The following is a 15,460-nucleotide window of genomic DNA, read 5'->3' as shown; positions in this document are numbered from 1 at the left end:
TGATGACACCAAATCCTAAGGCTGCAAATGATTACCATTTATCCATATCAACATTGAACAGTATTTACAAATCATCATGTGCCTGTTCCCACAAAGCTGAACTCACATTTCCAACTTTCCACCTTATCCTTTAAGCAGGAGGAAACTTCTTTCAACGAGGCATTTATGTTTCTAACCAGATAACCACTGTCTGGTCGGACTGGTCTTCCCCATGAGTCCAAACAGCTTGCAACAGCCTCCACAACTCTCAGCAGCATCAACATCGCTGAGGGAACCCAAATCAAATGCAAACAAGCTACTAGAGAAGAGGCTGTTTTCAACATTTCTGATATAGATTCTGACTGAACAGCAGTATCTTACTGCGGTAACTGGGAAATACATGAGCAAGTCTGCCATGAAAGAATCATGCAAAACTGTCATGGAAAACTCAAGTTGCATCACCATCCATCAGAGCCGAAGAGCCTACACATCGACTAGGAGAACTTAGCAAGATATATTCACCTAATGCAGCAGATTGCAAAGTACCATGTATCCCAGCTCTTCAGTAAATTATAGAGCTGAGATCTGGGACGGGGGAGGAAAAGAGAAAAAGAGGGGCCTGGGGGGGGGAGGAAGCTCTATGTTGATCACACCAGTGCACAGTCATGCCATATAATGACCAAGATGTGGACTAGCCTCTCTCCAGAATTTCTCATTACTTCCTCTGCTGCATTCTGATTCTGTAAACCTGAAGAATCCACAACATTTCAAATGTAGACCATCCTTACTATCCCAGTCAACAGATTCTTGTCCCGCTCAGAACAGCAAATCCAGCACATGATGTTCTACATGTGCAAGGCCCAATACAAACTGAAATAGCTACACAACTGTCACAAAGTGTCATGAACTGCACCAGACAAGGAGGTCTGAACATGGATACTGGAGTGACCCAGTACAGTTCCTCAGGGCATCTCAAACAGCAGTCTCAAGATGATCGCACCAGCTGAAAGAGTGCTACGTATTCGGAAATAATCCAAATTAGTCCCTGGTATCCAACACCGGGGCAACCAATCAAAACTAGTCTACCTGTATAAGGTAAAATAGCCACAATGCATTGTGACCATCCCTACCTCATACATCTCTGGCCAAAGTTGATGGTGGACACAAGTTAGGCTAGTATATGTCTACTTATCTCATCCAACTAGGTTGGAGGCAAAATTATCTATTCACCGGTCTTGCATTTACCAGCACTAAGGACAAGGAGGAATTTAAGAGATCCAGAATTCCAAACTCCCCAGGTTGGACCCAGAGAGCCAGTACAAAAATGGTTTTCACACACACACCTCATACTGCATCCATGCAGGCCCTGAAGCTTGCCATACTCCTCTAACCAAACTTCCTTATCCACTAAGCAGTCTCTGCAACACATCCCCATTATGATCTATACTGGAAGGCAACACTAGAAGGCCAACATTGTGGTGGTGCTTATCAACACTTCTTTCTCAATTGCAGACAAGTCAAAATAGAATCCCCAGCTAGAAGATATGCATCATGGACCAATCAAAGAGCCTGTTCTCACTTGCTCACAGGAGCAGGAGACAAGAGGGGCTTTCCAACTAGACATAGCTGTTTCAAGTCCTACCAGGAACCAGCAGTTTCTTCATGAGCTTGTCTATCTAGCAAAGGATCGAATGGACTTGATCTACCAAGTCCTCCATCTCTCTGGAGGCTTTGCAGTCACACACAAGTTCAAAACTATCCATTGCACACATGGGAGATTTAGCGGCTAAAAACTTTCTCCTCTACTCCTTTGCTTCGTCCTCTTAGCTTTTAATTTACATCTGCCAGCACTAGCACAGCCTGTAAGAGCTCTGTTATCCATGTAGATACCGGCACAGTATCAAGGTCTGGGTTAATAGGTTGCTAATGATGGGCAGATTTGACACTTAACCTGTCTTGCTCTGCATGGTCTATACCAAATACAGAGAAGTGTGTGTAAAATTAAAATGCCTTAATAAGCTATTAAAGGAGATCTTGTACAATGATACCTTAGGCAACAGAAGTGTTGCTTTCTCACCTCAACCAAATTTAATAAATTTCTTAATAAATTGACCACAAATGCACCAATCTTGTAATACTGTACAGTACTGTTTTATAACACTGGCCAAGAACCAATTATAAGTCTTAGGAACACACACAGACACACTTCAGCAGACTATGCTAAATTAGGTTCTGAACATCTCCCTAACTCAAGGATAATGTACAGTTTGAGGCATTAAGACATTCAAATAATTTATTAAATTTGTACTCTGGTAAAGAGGAAGAAGAAGAAAAACCAGGGTAATGACAATAAATGCGCTCTTTTTAAATAATGCTTTGCTTTCCCACCTTTTTGGAACCTGAATTATTACTGCTCACATTTATGTATTTTTATTACTCATATACCAATGCTATAAAATATGAGCAGTTACTCATATTTTAATGCTTTAGGGTCCAATATACATGGCAAGTCTTTCAACACACTGCTGCTGATTCAGAAGTCTCATTTTAGGAGTGACGCTTTCCCCTCCTTTTCCATTTATTTAGCCGAGCTCTCAATGATTCAGTGTTTATCATTCCTATATGGGAACCATTGGGGCTCCACTGTTTTTACAACTATGAAACATTCTCTAGGCTCAAAATAGTTACTTGGCCAAAGGCAGAAGACTCCTAAAAATAAAACCAAATGCTGTTCTGTGGGAGAATTAAACAAAAAGTGGAACTGTTTCCAAAACTACAAAAGGAAACAAAAGGAAACACACAACTCTGCATTTTTACCTGAAATAGCTGAGGCAGTGCTTTTACTGTCAAACAGAACCATATTCCCAGCTTGCATGGAAGAAGGTCCTGCCACTGTGGCTTCTCTAGCAACCTATAGAAATAATAATAACAACAATTCAGTTATTTATGTGTATATGTATTGTTGCATACACTGCGATGAAAGCCTCCAATGAGGAACATGAGGGCTAAAGAAAGTAGCATCCCACTATGGGAACCATGTAAATATTTCTATGTAGAACGTAATCAATAAAACAAATATATTCAGAGGGCCTTCCTAAACATTAGGCTTGCCTGCACCTCACAGAATAAACCCCTCAGACTTTTTGACGGCTTCAGTACAGGGGGCGGGGGGAGAGAAACTACCACCAAACCAGTCACAAGCGCTGACAACCAGATATGAAGTCTGTAGCATAAACAAACCAATACATAAAAATTAATGTCATTTGCAGTTCACTGAAGCATTACTCACTGATGTCATCAGAACTGAAGACAGGCAAAATGGTCTGTGCTCTCCATCCTGCATTGATCCAGTTCATGCCCCTGCTGTGTGAACTATTTAAACCCTTTATTTCTTTCTATGAATCAATAGAAGGAATGGTGGTATCTTTCGGAGTATTCTGAATGTCACTATTTCCCCCCATGTTGTTTCTTGGCTTTAAAGGGGGGGGCACTGTATCACAGGACTGAGAACATTTTCCTAATGTCTTTTTTGCTTCTAAGGCCAAACGGTGCCAGCTTATAACCTACGCTACCCTTAACAGCAGATATGTCTGGAAAATTAAGATCCCGTTGAATATCCTGCATGCAATAAACTCCTTGCAGTTAATTCCTCCCCTCAAAGTGAAAAACTACCAAATTTAAATTACCAGAAGTTTCCACACTTTCTGCTGGTTTCCCCCCACCCCCCAATAATGTATTAATTTCATACAATCAACCCACAGCTATGTCTCAAAAATTATTAGAACTAATGGCAATTGCTTAAGTTATTTTTTGTGTGTTTTTTTAAACAAACACTGCAAAGCTTCTTTTCCAAGTGTCAAAACATTCAGAAGTTGCTACTTTTATGTGCCTGCCTGGCAAGACCTATTTCAGCGCTTCCTTTCCCACCTTTCATTCTTGTCTACACCAAGTTTCGCTTCTTCCATATTCTTCCCTCCTGCCTTCTTCCTCTTCTCCTTTTTTTTCCTGCTAAGCAGCTCATCCTAATACAGAGAGGAGGGGGGGAAACTGTTAGAGGTTATCAGAAACATGTGCTCTGCAATTGTTAGGAAGATTCTCCAATTAAGAGCAGAACAGAACAGCATTTATGCAAATGCAGGGGGGGGGAGCTACATGATTAAGTAAAATCATCTAACAATAACTGTTGCCATGGCATCTCCACTCCTTAAGCACACATGAAGTCCAGCTCTGCCAGTCACGCAAATATCTACAGCAATCAAAGTTTCTCTTATTTTTTTTAAAAATTAACTTCTTTCCTCATATGACAACTTTAATACGGTAGCTCTGAAAACACAAAATCAAACAAACAGATGCTAAAGTTCAAATTTTGCATGTAAATAATCATTGCTCTTTTGCTTTCTGGCAGACAAGAAGGAAGCAACATTTAAAACATTTCTTTTGCTTCTGTCATTTTACCACTCTAACCCTGGAACATTTATCACATTTGAAAGACACTTCAATTTGGGCGTTGGGAGGGGACCCTCCATTAAGACATTAAAAGCCCAGGCGAGTATGAATTTCAAACATCAAGAATGGAAGCTGGGGGGGTGGGGGGGAAGAACCCCCAAACCTGCATTTGTGCAATTTGCAAGGAGGGTTAGGTAAAAAGATCCCTGAAAGTCACCAATACAGAAAGCGAAATGGTTTGCATTTTATTGTTAAATGTTGCAGATCATTTAAAAGGCTTTTTTTTGTTTTGTTTGCCGAGGGGTTCATACTCAGTTATTGGATTCAAGTGAGGAATGTTTGTCAGTCTGTAATTACTAGGAAACTAATTTAGAGGGTGTGGGTGTCATGAACACTTTTGCAGCAATTTTAAATAAAACTTATTTCCGATGCTTACCAGTTGTTTTTCCAGGTAGATTGACCAAACCACAGCATAATGGCCCACTGTGAGGATAATGAACAACAGCAATGCCAACTCTGCATTGCTCATTTTCCTCACTCGTCTGTAGTAAAATACAGGCTGTCGCCAATCTGGTAGCCCATTGATCAGAATATCATCATACCTACAGTGGCAAAAACAAACAAGCTTTCATGAGGCATTTAAAATGAACCTATTTGCTTTTTTGAGAGAGAGAGAGAGAGAGAGAGAGAGAAAGAGAGAGAAAAGTATGGAAATTCTGTTTTACTCATCCACTTTTCAAAAATATTAAATTCCCGCAGCAGCAGCAACAACAACATTTTAATCTGGGCTCCTGGTAAACAGAATCTTCTTCAGCGACTGCATAAAAAGGGTAGCTCTACTGTTCTAACAGCACCCCCAATTGATTCACTTGAGAAATGTTTTTACTCTACAATGAACCATATGTTCAACCTACCTGTCAATCATTGGTCATGTTCCCAGAATAAAAGAATTACAAAGGGATGGTTTTAAGTGGGAAGCAACAACCACCAAATCCATTTGCTAGCTTTGACTCCTTAATTTAGAAAAATATGGGGAAAAACAACATCATCCCTGTTGAACAGAGGTGTAACGTTATTAAACTTTTTTCCTTTGACATGAAAACTAATTTAGAAATGACTTGCAATGTACAAGTGATTGGCATTTTCTTTAAAAGAATGAAATTTGAAACATTATAGGCTGCTAAGTTTGCATTTTATTCTAGCTACTTTTCTGCCTTCTTTTCTCTCTGTGTGCGTGTTTCATATAAAAAGCCATTTGTTAGAAATAAATTCTTTCTACATTTATTATTTTTGAAATCAGTTCTACTACTCATCATTTACGCACACACAACTCTTAACTGCATAAACCACTGAAGTAGATAACTTTTAGTATAGAAACCTGACAAGCCTATTATTAGGAAGATTTAGAATTGAGGCATTTAAAATACTGTATGTTAAAATTAATCCTAAATGGAGCACGACTCATTGAATATTCTAATCACGCTATTTCCAGAATTAAATCGGCACTGAAAAGCCTAATTTGGTGCAACACATTGACCAAAATATTTTAATTAAAAATATTCTGAGTTAGTCGCAGGCCTAATTACAGGAATAGAAATAGGGCCTATATTGTCATGCAGGTCAGTAGGACTCAGTAGTAGGTTTTTCTCAAGTAAATTGACCGATCGGAATAATAGCGCAGCTGCTAAACTGCCAGCCTTGACGTGTAAATCAATTTAAATGCAACAACTGCAGTAGCTACTTTGATAGTTATTAAATTGATACCTTGGAGATAGATTAATGAATAATTTCTTTTTTTAAAAAAAATGTCTTTTTTTAAAAAAAGCCCTACATCTTTGTATAAAGTAGATTTCATTGAAAAAAATTAAGATGCCCTCTGATTCATTTGTTCTAAACAAACGGTTAATTATTTGTTGGTCAGAGCAAAACAGTCTGCTAATTTGCATTGCTGAATATTAACAGGATAAATATTACATAACTTTGCCACCTCTGTCGGTTGTTATGTGAAATATAAAAACAGAAACAATACATATTTATTAGGGTCTAGTTTAAGCCATCACTATAAAAGATTAAGAGTGTTTAAGCTATGCCTATAAGGATAGGAGTATGTCTGTTTTTCCTCTCCAAAAAGGGGAAGGGGGGGGGGTCTCAAATGTCCTAGAAAAATTGTTTTAGTGTGAGCAACAAAAAGAAGAAGAAAACTAGCTATTTCAATACCATGGGGTTTTTCAGAATGCATCAGTAATTTAAAATGTGAACATAAGTAAGAAGTAAAAATAGTGAACAAAGAATAAAATTTTAAAATATATATTGTGCTTGCATGAAACAGAGCATGCTTGCATGAAATAGATCCCCCCCCCTTTTAAAACTATTGAAACTAAAACCGAAAACATCTCCCCATCACTGCTACCAAACAGTGAGTGAATGGGGGGACGGACATTAAAGGTTATGGACTAATAAGGTGGTGAAATGCTAAATATTTATCTTCTGGAACTATCATAGACCTTGATAATCCACACTTAAATTCACAATATATTAAAAATCTGTTCTATATGCGTCCAGATCTGACACATGAAAATTTCATGCACTAAACACACTCTGTATTTACCAGGCTACGTCTGCTATTCTGAACAAAAGTCTCCAAGGATTTAGTTCCAGAATCAATGCTCTATTGATTTTACTATCAATGAACATTATGGCTCACACGACTGGCCATTTTAAGGGAAGATAGCTTCTATTATAACCCACTTTTTAGAATATATACTGTCAAAAAATAAATCACTCCTTTCTATGGTAATTGAGCACTGTATTTAAAAATTAAGACGTCTGTTTAATTTTTAGGACCGCATATGAACAATGATCCTTAAGTTACTCAGAATCCTCTGATAATTTTAAATCTTGTTTTTCACATTTAGCAAATTAGTTAATTAGGAAGCATACAGATGATTCATTAAAGTACTTATTTGCAGAAATCAATTTATCACCTACGATGGACTTTCAGAGGCATGCATAAGAATTAAGCAAATAAGGAAATCACAAAGCAGTCTGCCTTTATGTCCTCTTTGCATCTTATTCATGCTCTAATTTTGCACACTTCCAAAATATGGGCAACATAGAGCTAGGTCTATAATGCACACACGTCAATCAGATAACTATTATTGTGAAATGTATATTAAGTAAAACCTGAGATCACTGTGTTTGTTGTTATTGTTAAAGCTAGCCAAAAATAAGTTCTCATATTCAAAACAGAAATTTGATATTAAAACCACAGACCAAAACTAGTTGCTTATTCCACAACACAACTGTAGCTTCAAGTAAACTGTAAAGATGAAATTGTAAGAGGACAAAGAAATATATTTCGCCCACCCATATTCAGCTTTATGCAGCATGCTGCAATGCCACTATAATCTAGCTAGCTTAACACAACGCTTCAGAATTCCCAACTTTTATGGGCTTGTTTCAAACATATATCTTTAGAGTCTTAAATTATTTAAAATCTCAAAATTCTGAATCTATGCACATTTAAATGGAACTTACAGCAAAATCAGTGGAACTCACTCCCATCTAATATCTGCAGAGAAATTAGGTTTTAAAATCTAAGCTCAAAGGGGGAGAAAACACTCCCTTTCATCCTGCTGTTGTTGCCAAAAAATAATAATAATGTAAATATACTCGCATCATATACTTTCCATATGGTACATGTAGAAACCTCTTCATTATGAAAAAGGTGCTATAGGATTCAACCTTGGTGTTAGAACACTTATTTTGATGCCCAACTACTGGTTCCAGTAATCTATCCACAAGCATTTAAAAACGCTTTTCTAAATTAGAAAAGCTGTATGATTTTAAAACTGATAAGCTGTTGATCTGTCATTAGGGTCGCTTTTTTAAAAACAAAAACACCACCAGCCTGTTCGGATTATATTTTCTATCATCTAATGGAAGAAAAGAATCTGTTGGAAATGAAACCATTTTCAACTACATATTAAAGACAAGCAACAACATATTTACTCTGTAATATTACAGTAAATGCAGCTGGATTAAGAGTAGCTCCCAATATCAAGCTACATATATTGTTTCATCTCCTGCTCATTTGCCTACTCAGCATAGCAAAGCGCAGGATATTAAATCTTAAGAAGAGCCCAGTGGGTCCTGCTACAAACAGCATCCTCAAACTGCTGCTTAGCCTCCCCCAAGTTCAAAAAGCAGGTTGAAGGTTTGACACAAGAGGAGCTGAAAAGAAAACTCAAACAAAAATTCGGCCCTCACTCCAGCCTCTTTATACTTCTTTCACATCACATACTCAAATCACTTCTGAGCTGGGGGGAGGCTGGACAGCTGTTTGGAGGTTCTGTGTGGGCAGCTTCAGAACAAACAACCCTTCCAAAAAGAAAATTCTGGTGTATGCACAAAACATGCTGATTTTAATCACCGCCTTGACGTTCAGTATGAGACTTTTAAAAAAGAAGAGCAAATCTGAAACATTTTTAGTGCTGTGTAGATGGAGTTAGGCTGAGCTGCTACATACTGAGAAAATTGCTTTGACAACCTGCTAGGGAAGACTGAGAAACTTGAGTGCTTGGAGGAGATGATGGTCCATTGAGCATCTGCCCACAGTTAAACAAAGTCAGGGACCACCAAACCTGGAGCACATGAATCTGAAGGAAGAACCAAGGGAAACTAATTTATTATTTGGTAATTAGTTGGTAAGCACATGGTTTAAGGAAGGGGGGAAAGCCCACCTAAAATAACGGTTAATCTAGAGCAAACAAGAATTTTAATGCAAGAGAAATAGCCTTTATATTTGTTATTAGTGCAGTTTTTGCAACTGAATCTGTAATCCAAGCGGCCAAGAATTCCCAAAGGCAGAGTCCTGGAAAGAGATGTCTCAAAGCAGAATTTGTTGGGCTTAAAAAAAAATTTTTTTTTTAAGGGAATACTTGCTGTCAGGGAACATTCAGGATCATCACGAGCCATTTTTAGGCATTTAGCTGAATAACCATAAAAAAATCATTGTTTACAGCAACTCATTTTACACAAGGCGATGAAGGCTTGCACCAATTCAATTAAACACATTTCTGAGATAATTTCATTACATGATTTCCAATATACACATTATGTGAAATCCCTAAATAATTTAATTTCATGGCTGTGGTCAGTGTGGTTGTGGAAGTACATAGATGTACTGGGTGGGGGTGTAAAAATAAACCCATACAAAAACACAGGTTATTTAGTATTAAAGCCATGAACAGTGAGCATGCAAAATAAACACTATCAAAAAAATTAAGTGTGTGTGAGTGTGAGTGTAGGGGGGTGCATTTAAACTAGTTCATACCTTTTGCAACCATTTGACACCAGACATTGACCCCCTATTGTTAAACTTCCTAAACTTCCTTGATCTATGACTCCAAGCTGAAAGACTGCAGTGGGAGGCAGGGTAAAAACCATACACAGAATCTCCAAAACTCCTCTGAACACTGTTCCATGGCTCTTTCAACACAGAGGATTATCTGAAAGTAGATAATCTCTACTATGAGACCTGGACTCATGCCAAGGTTTCCACAAAGCCAAGAACCTCCTGGAGAACTTTCAGCATCACTACTCAGAGAATTGAAAACCTAGAGATATTTTAAACAGAACTCATTTGCTGGCAGCAAGCCCTTCTTTTCTTTGCCCAAAATATCTGGGTCACTAACAGTAAAGTGAGCATCCTAATGAACCACAAGTCCAAAGTAAAATACAACAGTCCTCTGGAAAGCAACCCAAGCACAAGCAAATGCCTGGTAAAATTATTTTCTCACAGGTACATGAATACTTATTTTTTGTACTTAAGGAAAAAAGCGTCTGAATAATATGCAATAACTAAAAGCCTTTTCAAATATTCCTATTTTTGTCGTATCGTTTAGGTTTTTTAAAGGTGTGTGTGTGTGAGATATATATATACAGAGAGAGAGAGAGAGAGAGAGAGAGTGTGTATATTAAAGTCAACACATGCTACAGTAGCCATGGAGAAAATAACCCAAGTCCACAACTTTTGGTGAGATCCTGAAAAACGGAAGATGGCTTTTCAGACTGAAAGGTTTTGAGCAAAGCAGCAATACCCACAATCAGTTTGCACTGGCCACAGTGAAAATCCACAGGTCTTACTCTATAGTTGGAGAATCTGAGGATCAGCCTAACAATTAAAGGGAATGAACTGCTGCACTAAGCATGTGTTAGCAGTCTATAAGCTCATATTTATATTACAAATTATAAAGTTATCACCTGATTCTTTTATCAACATAGGCTAGAACCTAGCACATATGAGAGAGCCTATAAAATTCTGGCTAACCTGGCTCAGTTTAGCTGGAAAAAATTTCTGCTTTGAAATATATACAAAATAAACTCACCTATGCCTTCTCTCTTCATCCTTTAAAACCTCATATATGGCCACCAACTAGAATGAAAGCATACTTTTATTTTTCTAAAAACAGCAGCACACCAGCAACCAGAATATTTTGCCACAATGCTGCACGTATACTGGGCTTTTATGTACTCTTAAAAGTAAGAATGAAGAACAGTTCCTAGAATCAAAGAATACGTTCAGGTCATTCTGTGTAAGCTAAATATTTCCCCGTTTTCAGTAATTTTCTGTTCAAGATAGTAGCAATTTAATTATTCTGTGATACAAACAAATCATCATCATCATCATCCAACTTTCGAAGCATGCTCTACTGTTTCACTAGTATTCATTATAATTTCCAAATAAATTCCAAGTGAACAACTGTTGAAAAACCATATATTAGGCCTCCTTTGAAAAATACACCCACAGAGTAAAGCTTAATTTTATACACATTAAACATTAACATGTTTGATGAAATGTTTTTCCATTGCAATGCAAAACATGCAGGTTGTGGCACTATAATAAAACAACAACAACAGAGTCAAGGAGTCCACAAAGTCTTGTTCCCAACCCTAAGCATTCCCATTATCTAAGTATGTTTAACTTCTGACAGCACATGGTGGTGTGTTTTTTTTTACCCATTTTAAATTTCTGTAGGAGTTGAAAGCATTAGACCATAGTAAAGTGGCAACAAAAGCTTCCAAACTTCCCCAGGTTAAGCATTTCAAAAAAATAATACCCCACAATCACCATTATATTTATTCAAGGTTTTAATGACCACATGATACATTTTAATGCTTGTATGTGCATCACTTACTTGTCTAAACTGGGTTTCCGCATTTTCATCTTTATTCTTATCTGGGTGCAATATTAGCGAAAGCTTGCGATACGCTTTCCTAATGTCTGCCGATGAAGCATCCTGAAAAACACAAAGCAAACTTTGTCAGAAATGAATTCCCAGAACCTTGTTAAGATCTGAGAAGACAGCCAACCAAGTGCGGGGACCTGAGGCAATGTAATTTGAGCAATCATTCTTCAGCCGGGATATGCAGCGAGCCAGGCCCACATGACTGAACAATCAGTCAATCTAATTTTGCTCTCCTCTTAACTTCTTTCACTGCCATGTGCTCATTACAAGAAGATAGTATTTGCCAGAAACTTTCAAACACTTGCTTCCTTAAAATTAGTCAATAAATCTTCAGCGGTAATTAACAGATCAAAAGGACAAATTTAAATTAATACATCTGCGTATCTTCGAAAATATCCCCTTTTTCTTCAGCTATTACGCTCATTTTTACAAGTTGCAAGGCCTCAGCTAATGTGGTGCCCTTAATATTAAAATTACATCTCTATTAATTTCTTGCAGAATTCAAGCAACCTTTGTTTCTGCTTGTCTGCGTAAGAGGGCTTTCCCTCACAGCAGCATCGGCTTGCATTTCATGAGAAGGAAACTGCAGAAGTGCAACCAAACAATAGCACTGCCCTGATCTCAGTTCACTTTCATTATTATTATTTAAAAAATGAAGCTCGGGTGTTTTGTATTAATTGCACAGATGCGTAAGTAAATTCGGTTTCTAAGAACACCAGGCAAAAAAAAGATGTTACAGTTAATCCCTACCTCTTCTCTAGAGGAACAAAGCTGTGTCTAAATTACAAAGTATCATTACATATACCCTGAAAACAACTAGTTTAATGGCCAACATGTCAAAGGCAACGTATGCTGAGCGTTTACATAACCACCACAATAGTCTAGCCTCAAACGTATCCTAACAACCCCTAAGAAACTGCTTGGTATAAAGTGAAAGTCTTGTCAAGTGAACTACGCATGAGGATTTGGTTACAGAGATATATTTCATCTCGGATTAAAGTAATAAAGAGGGATATATGCCGGTATCGCATCCTCTCCCATAGATCATTCTCTTGAACTACATCTGCACAAACTATTGTAGTGGGTCAAATCTGGAAGAGGTTCTAAAACTATAAGAAGTCAAAAATAAGACAATTAAAGCAGCACTGTAATTAGCTTGTCAAACCTTCAGCACAAAGCACTGTTTTCATTACAGATTTACAGCACAAGCCTAATTCAGCACAAAACATTTCAGGCCAGAAGGGAATAATCGGGTGGAGCGTGCTGCATGTGTGAGGAATCGTCTCTGTGTTGCTACATGCGTGCTACATGTACTGTGAGAACACAGAGGCTTTGAAACAGAGGCATGGAACTCACCCATGACTGTCTCCATGCAGGCCTCATGCTTTTTCTTACACCAAAGGGCTTTTTGTGTAGAAAAAGCATGATATTTGAAGTGGCCTTTTCACTGCTTTGAGTAATGGGGAGGGGATGCAGGCAGGAAAAGACTATTAACTATACAAGATTCAGGATATCATCATCAAGGCAAAATCTTTGCATTTTCACAGGCAAGATATGAGCACCTGCTGAAATCACCAATCTATTTTGCAGCTGCAAACCACAACACACTTACTGAGGAGTAGCCATTTTTAAACACAGTGGAATTTCATTCTGATAAAACATCCATCAGATTTCATCAAGAAATTGACCAAAAACAACAACAACAGAATTTAGGAATATAGGTTATATTTAGGATAATTAATTTCAACATCCTTTCTGATTATTCTAATACACCCTGTTTGTGCAAAAGAGCGTGGCCTTTTTTCTTATTGTGGTATTGAAATTGTATCACCTAAAGAAAATTAAAGTTAGACGTTGTGCATCTTTTCACTCAAGTGTCTACTCCTCAGATCCAGCAAAGGAGAAAACGATGCAAAATTAGTTCACTCTGGAGACACAATTATGAATGCAAGTATGAAGGGGAAAGTGGCTTTATTTATACACAGAAACCCAACATGCTATATATGTAAATTAAGTAATTTTGGGGCTAGAAATCTGCACCTCCACCTCCAGCTTCGGCAAGATGTCTCACTAACACAATTTCATTATGTTTGGACATGGCTGTGAGGAGTTGAGTTAGCCAATGCAATATTGACCATGACTTTGCAGTCAATTAGACTAGGACAAATTGTGTTCAGCATCTGTCACTTAATTGTGATTAAACCCTAAGGGGTGGGGGAGGATGTAGAAGGAGGGAGAAGGCAGCGAGGGTGAAGATTCATGTTTAGCATGGTGCCTTGTTTAGGCAACAGTTATTTGTCTACACCAGCCTCAAAGTTAGGTCAATGCTGTAATAGCTAATTGGTTTCTACAGTAAGAATATTGTTGTGTTGCTACCTATTATTTGTTAAAAAATGATTATCATATTTATTAAATTATATTATTGCACTCTAGGCAAATATAAACTGCTTCCATATAACCCCAGACCTTGGAGAGGTTTCCACTAATCTAGCTTTTTAGAGTATGTACAATGTCAAATTGAAACTTAGAGTCATTCCAGTAACCACAAAAGAAGGATTTTGGCTCTAGATTTTGATTATATTGGGGGGGGGTGTTAAACAACACCACCACCACACTAAATTTCATTTATGGCTTTCAGTAAATAATGGTAAAAACAAAAAAACCTAGAATCTCTCTTCCAGAGGAACTTTCTTTCCAGTATGCATGGCCATGACTGTATGCTAAATGCTCAAAGAAAACTGTTCTTATTCAATCTGCAGGCATCCTGGAGCTACTCCAGAACTGATAGCAAGAAATGCCCTTCCCCTAAGAAGCTGCTTCTCCCTGTGGACTGTAGGCACAGAAGTTCAGCAGTCCCCTGGGCATAATGTACAAGGCAAGCTTGATGGTGACTGCTTGATCCAAAGCGTACAGAAGGGCAGCATTCTAATCAACTCTGATATGGTTTGGTGTTACGTCTAAGGACTATTTCTCACTAAGGGTAAATCTGTCTGGGCCCTACCACTTCAGACTGCAGGTGAGGACTCCTGTGATTGAATGCTCCATAAAAAAGCAATATGTCATCTTTGCGGAATAGGCAAGTAGATGTGAATGAGAAGGGCTGAGGGTGAGCTCTCTCTCTCTCCCCCCCCCCACCCCTGCCCCCAATATCAAGTTTTTTCTCTGGGAGGGGGCAGGGTATGTAGGTTCATTCAATCAATCAAGTGAGCCCCTAACCTGCAGCTTCAAGTGGCATAGCCCAAGCACAGATTTACCACATCAGTGAGAACTAGGCTGATATCTTCAGCATCACCATCACTTCCATAAAGCAGCCTATTGCCAAGGCACAGAGGGGACTGCTACACATTTCGGCCTAAGCTGGCAATGGGATTTTCACAAGTACCTTTGCTATTTACTTTCAGGTTTGTAATCAACATACTTACTGCTGATTCTCCATCCTTCCTCTCCTCCCCACCCTTGTAAACGACATCCCTTCCAAGTGGCCAAGCATTCATCATGTTGCTGATTAAAGTGCATGCTGCTACACAAAGCCAGACTTTGTTGTAAAATAGGTTTCTGTTATCTGTGAGCATCGATCAAGCCTGCATTTCATGTTATCGATCTGTTTTAATCATAGCAGACTAATTTCATTTACTAGTTTTACATAAATAAATATTTGGGGGGGGGGATATCCCATGTTCCATTTGCAATGCTGTCATTTTCCTGCTTTAAAAACAAAACAAACAACCCAAACACTTTCTCACCACTATGACTAATTTAAAATCACTTCTACACATTGCAGTGGT

At 38.1% G+C, this 15,460-nt stretch overlaps 1 protein-coding gene across 1 annotated transcript in view; it reads right to left on the bottom strand.

Annotated features, from left to right (window-relative positions):
* DNAJC1 (DnaJ heat shock protein family (Hsp40) member C1) overlaps nucleotides 1-15,460 on the bottom strand; it is a 72,405-nt gene that overhangs the window by 41,673 nt on the left and 15,272 nt on the right. The window contains exons 2-6 of the mRNA XM_083467506.1: nucleotides 11,625-11,726; nucleotides 10,815-10,861; nucleotides 4,862-5,027; nucleotides 3,907-4,001; nucleotides 2,797-2,890 (exon numbers count right to left, since the gene is read on the bottom strand). Of these exons, the coding sequence (XP_083323632.1) occupies nucleotides 2,797-2,890; nucleotides 3,907-4,001; nucleotides 4,862-5,027; nucleotides 10,815-10,861; nucleotides 11,625-11,726 (504 nt within the window). The remainder of the gene's footprint in view (nucleotides 1-2,796; nucleotides 2,891-3,906; nucleotides 4,002-4,861; nucleotides 5,028-10,814; nucleotides 10,862-11,624; nucleotides 11,727-15,460) is intronic.

The sequence above is a fragment of the Podarcis liolepis genome (genome assembly GCF_965112155.1).
Source record: "Podarcis liolepis genome assembly, chromosome: 12".
Lineage (NCBI taxonomy): Eukaryota > Metazoa > Chordata > Lepidosauria > Squamata > Lacertidae > Podarcis > Podarcis liolepis.
This window is presented reverse-complemented; position numbering and strand designations above follow the sequence as displayed.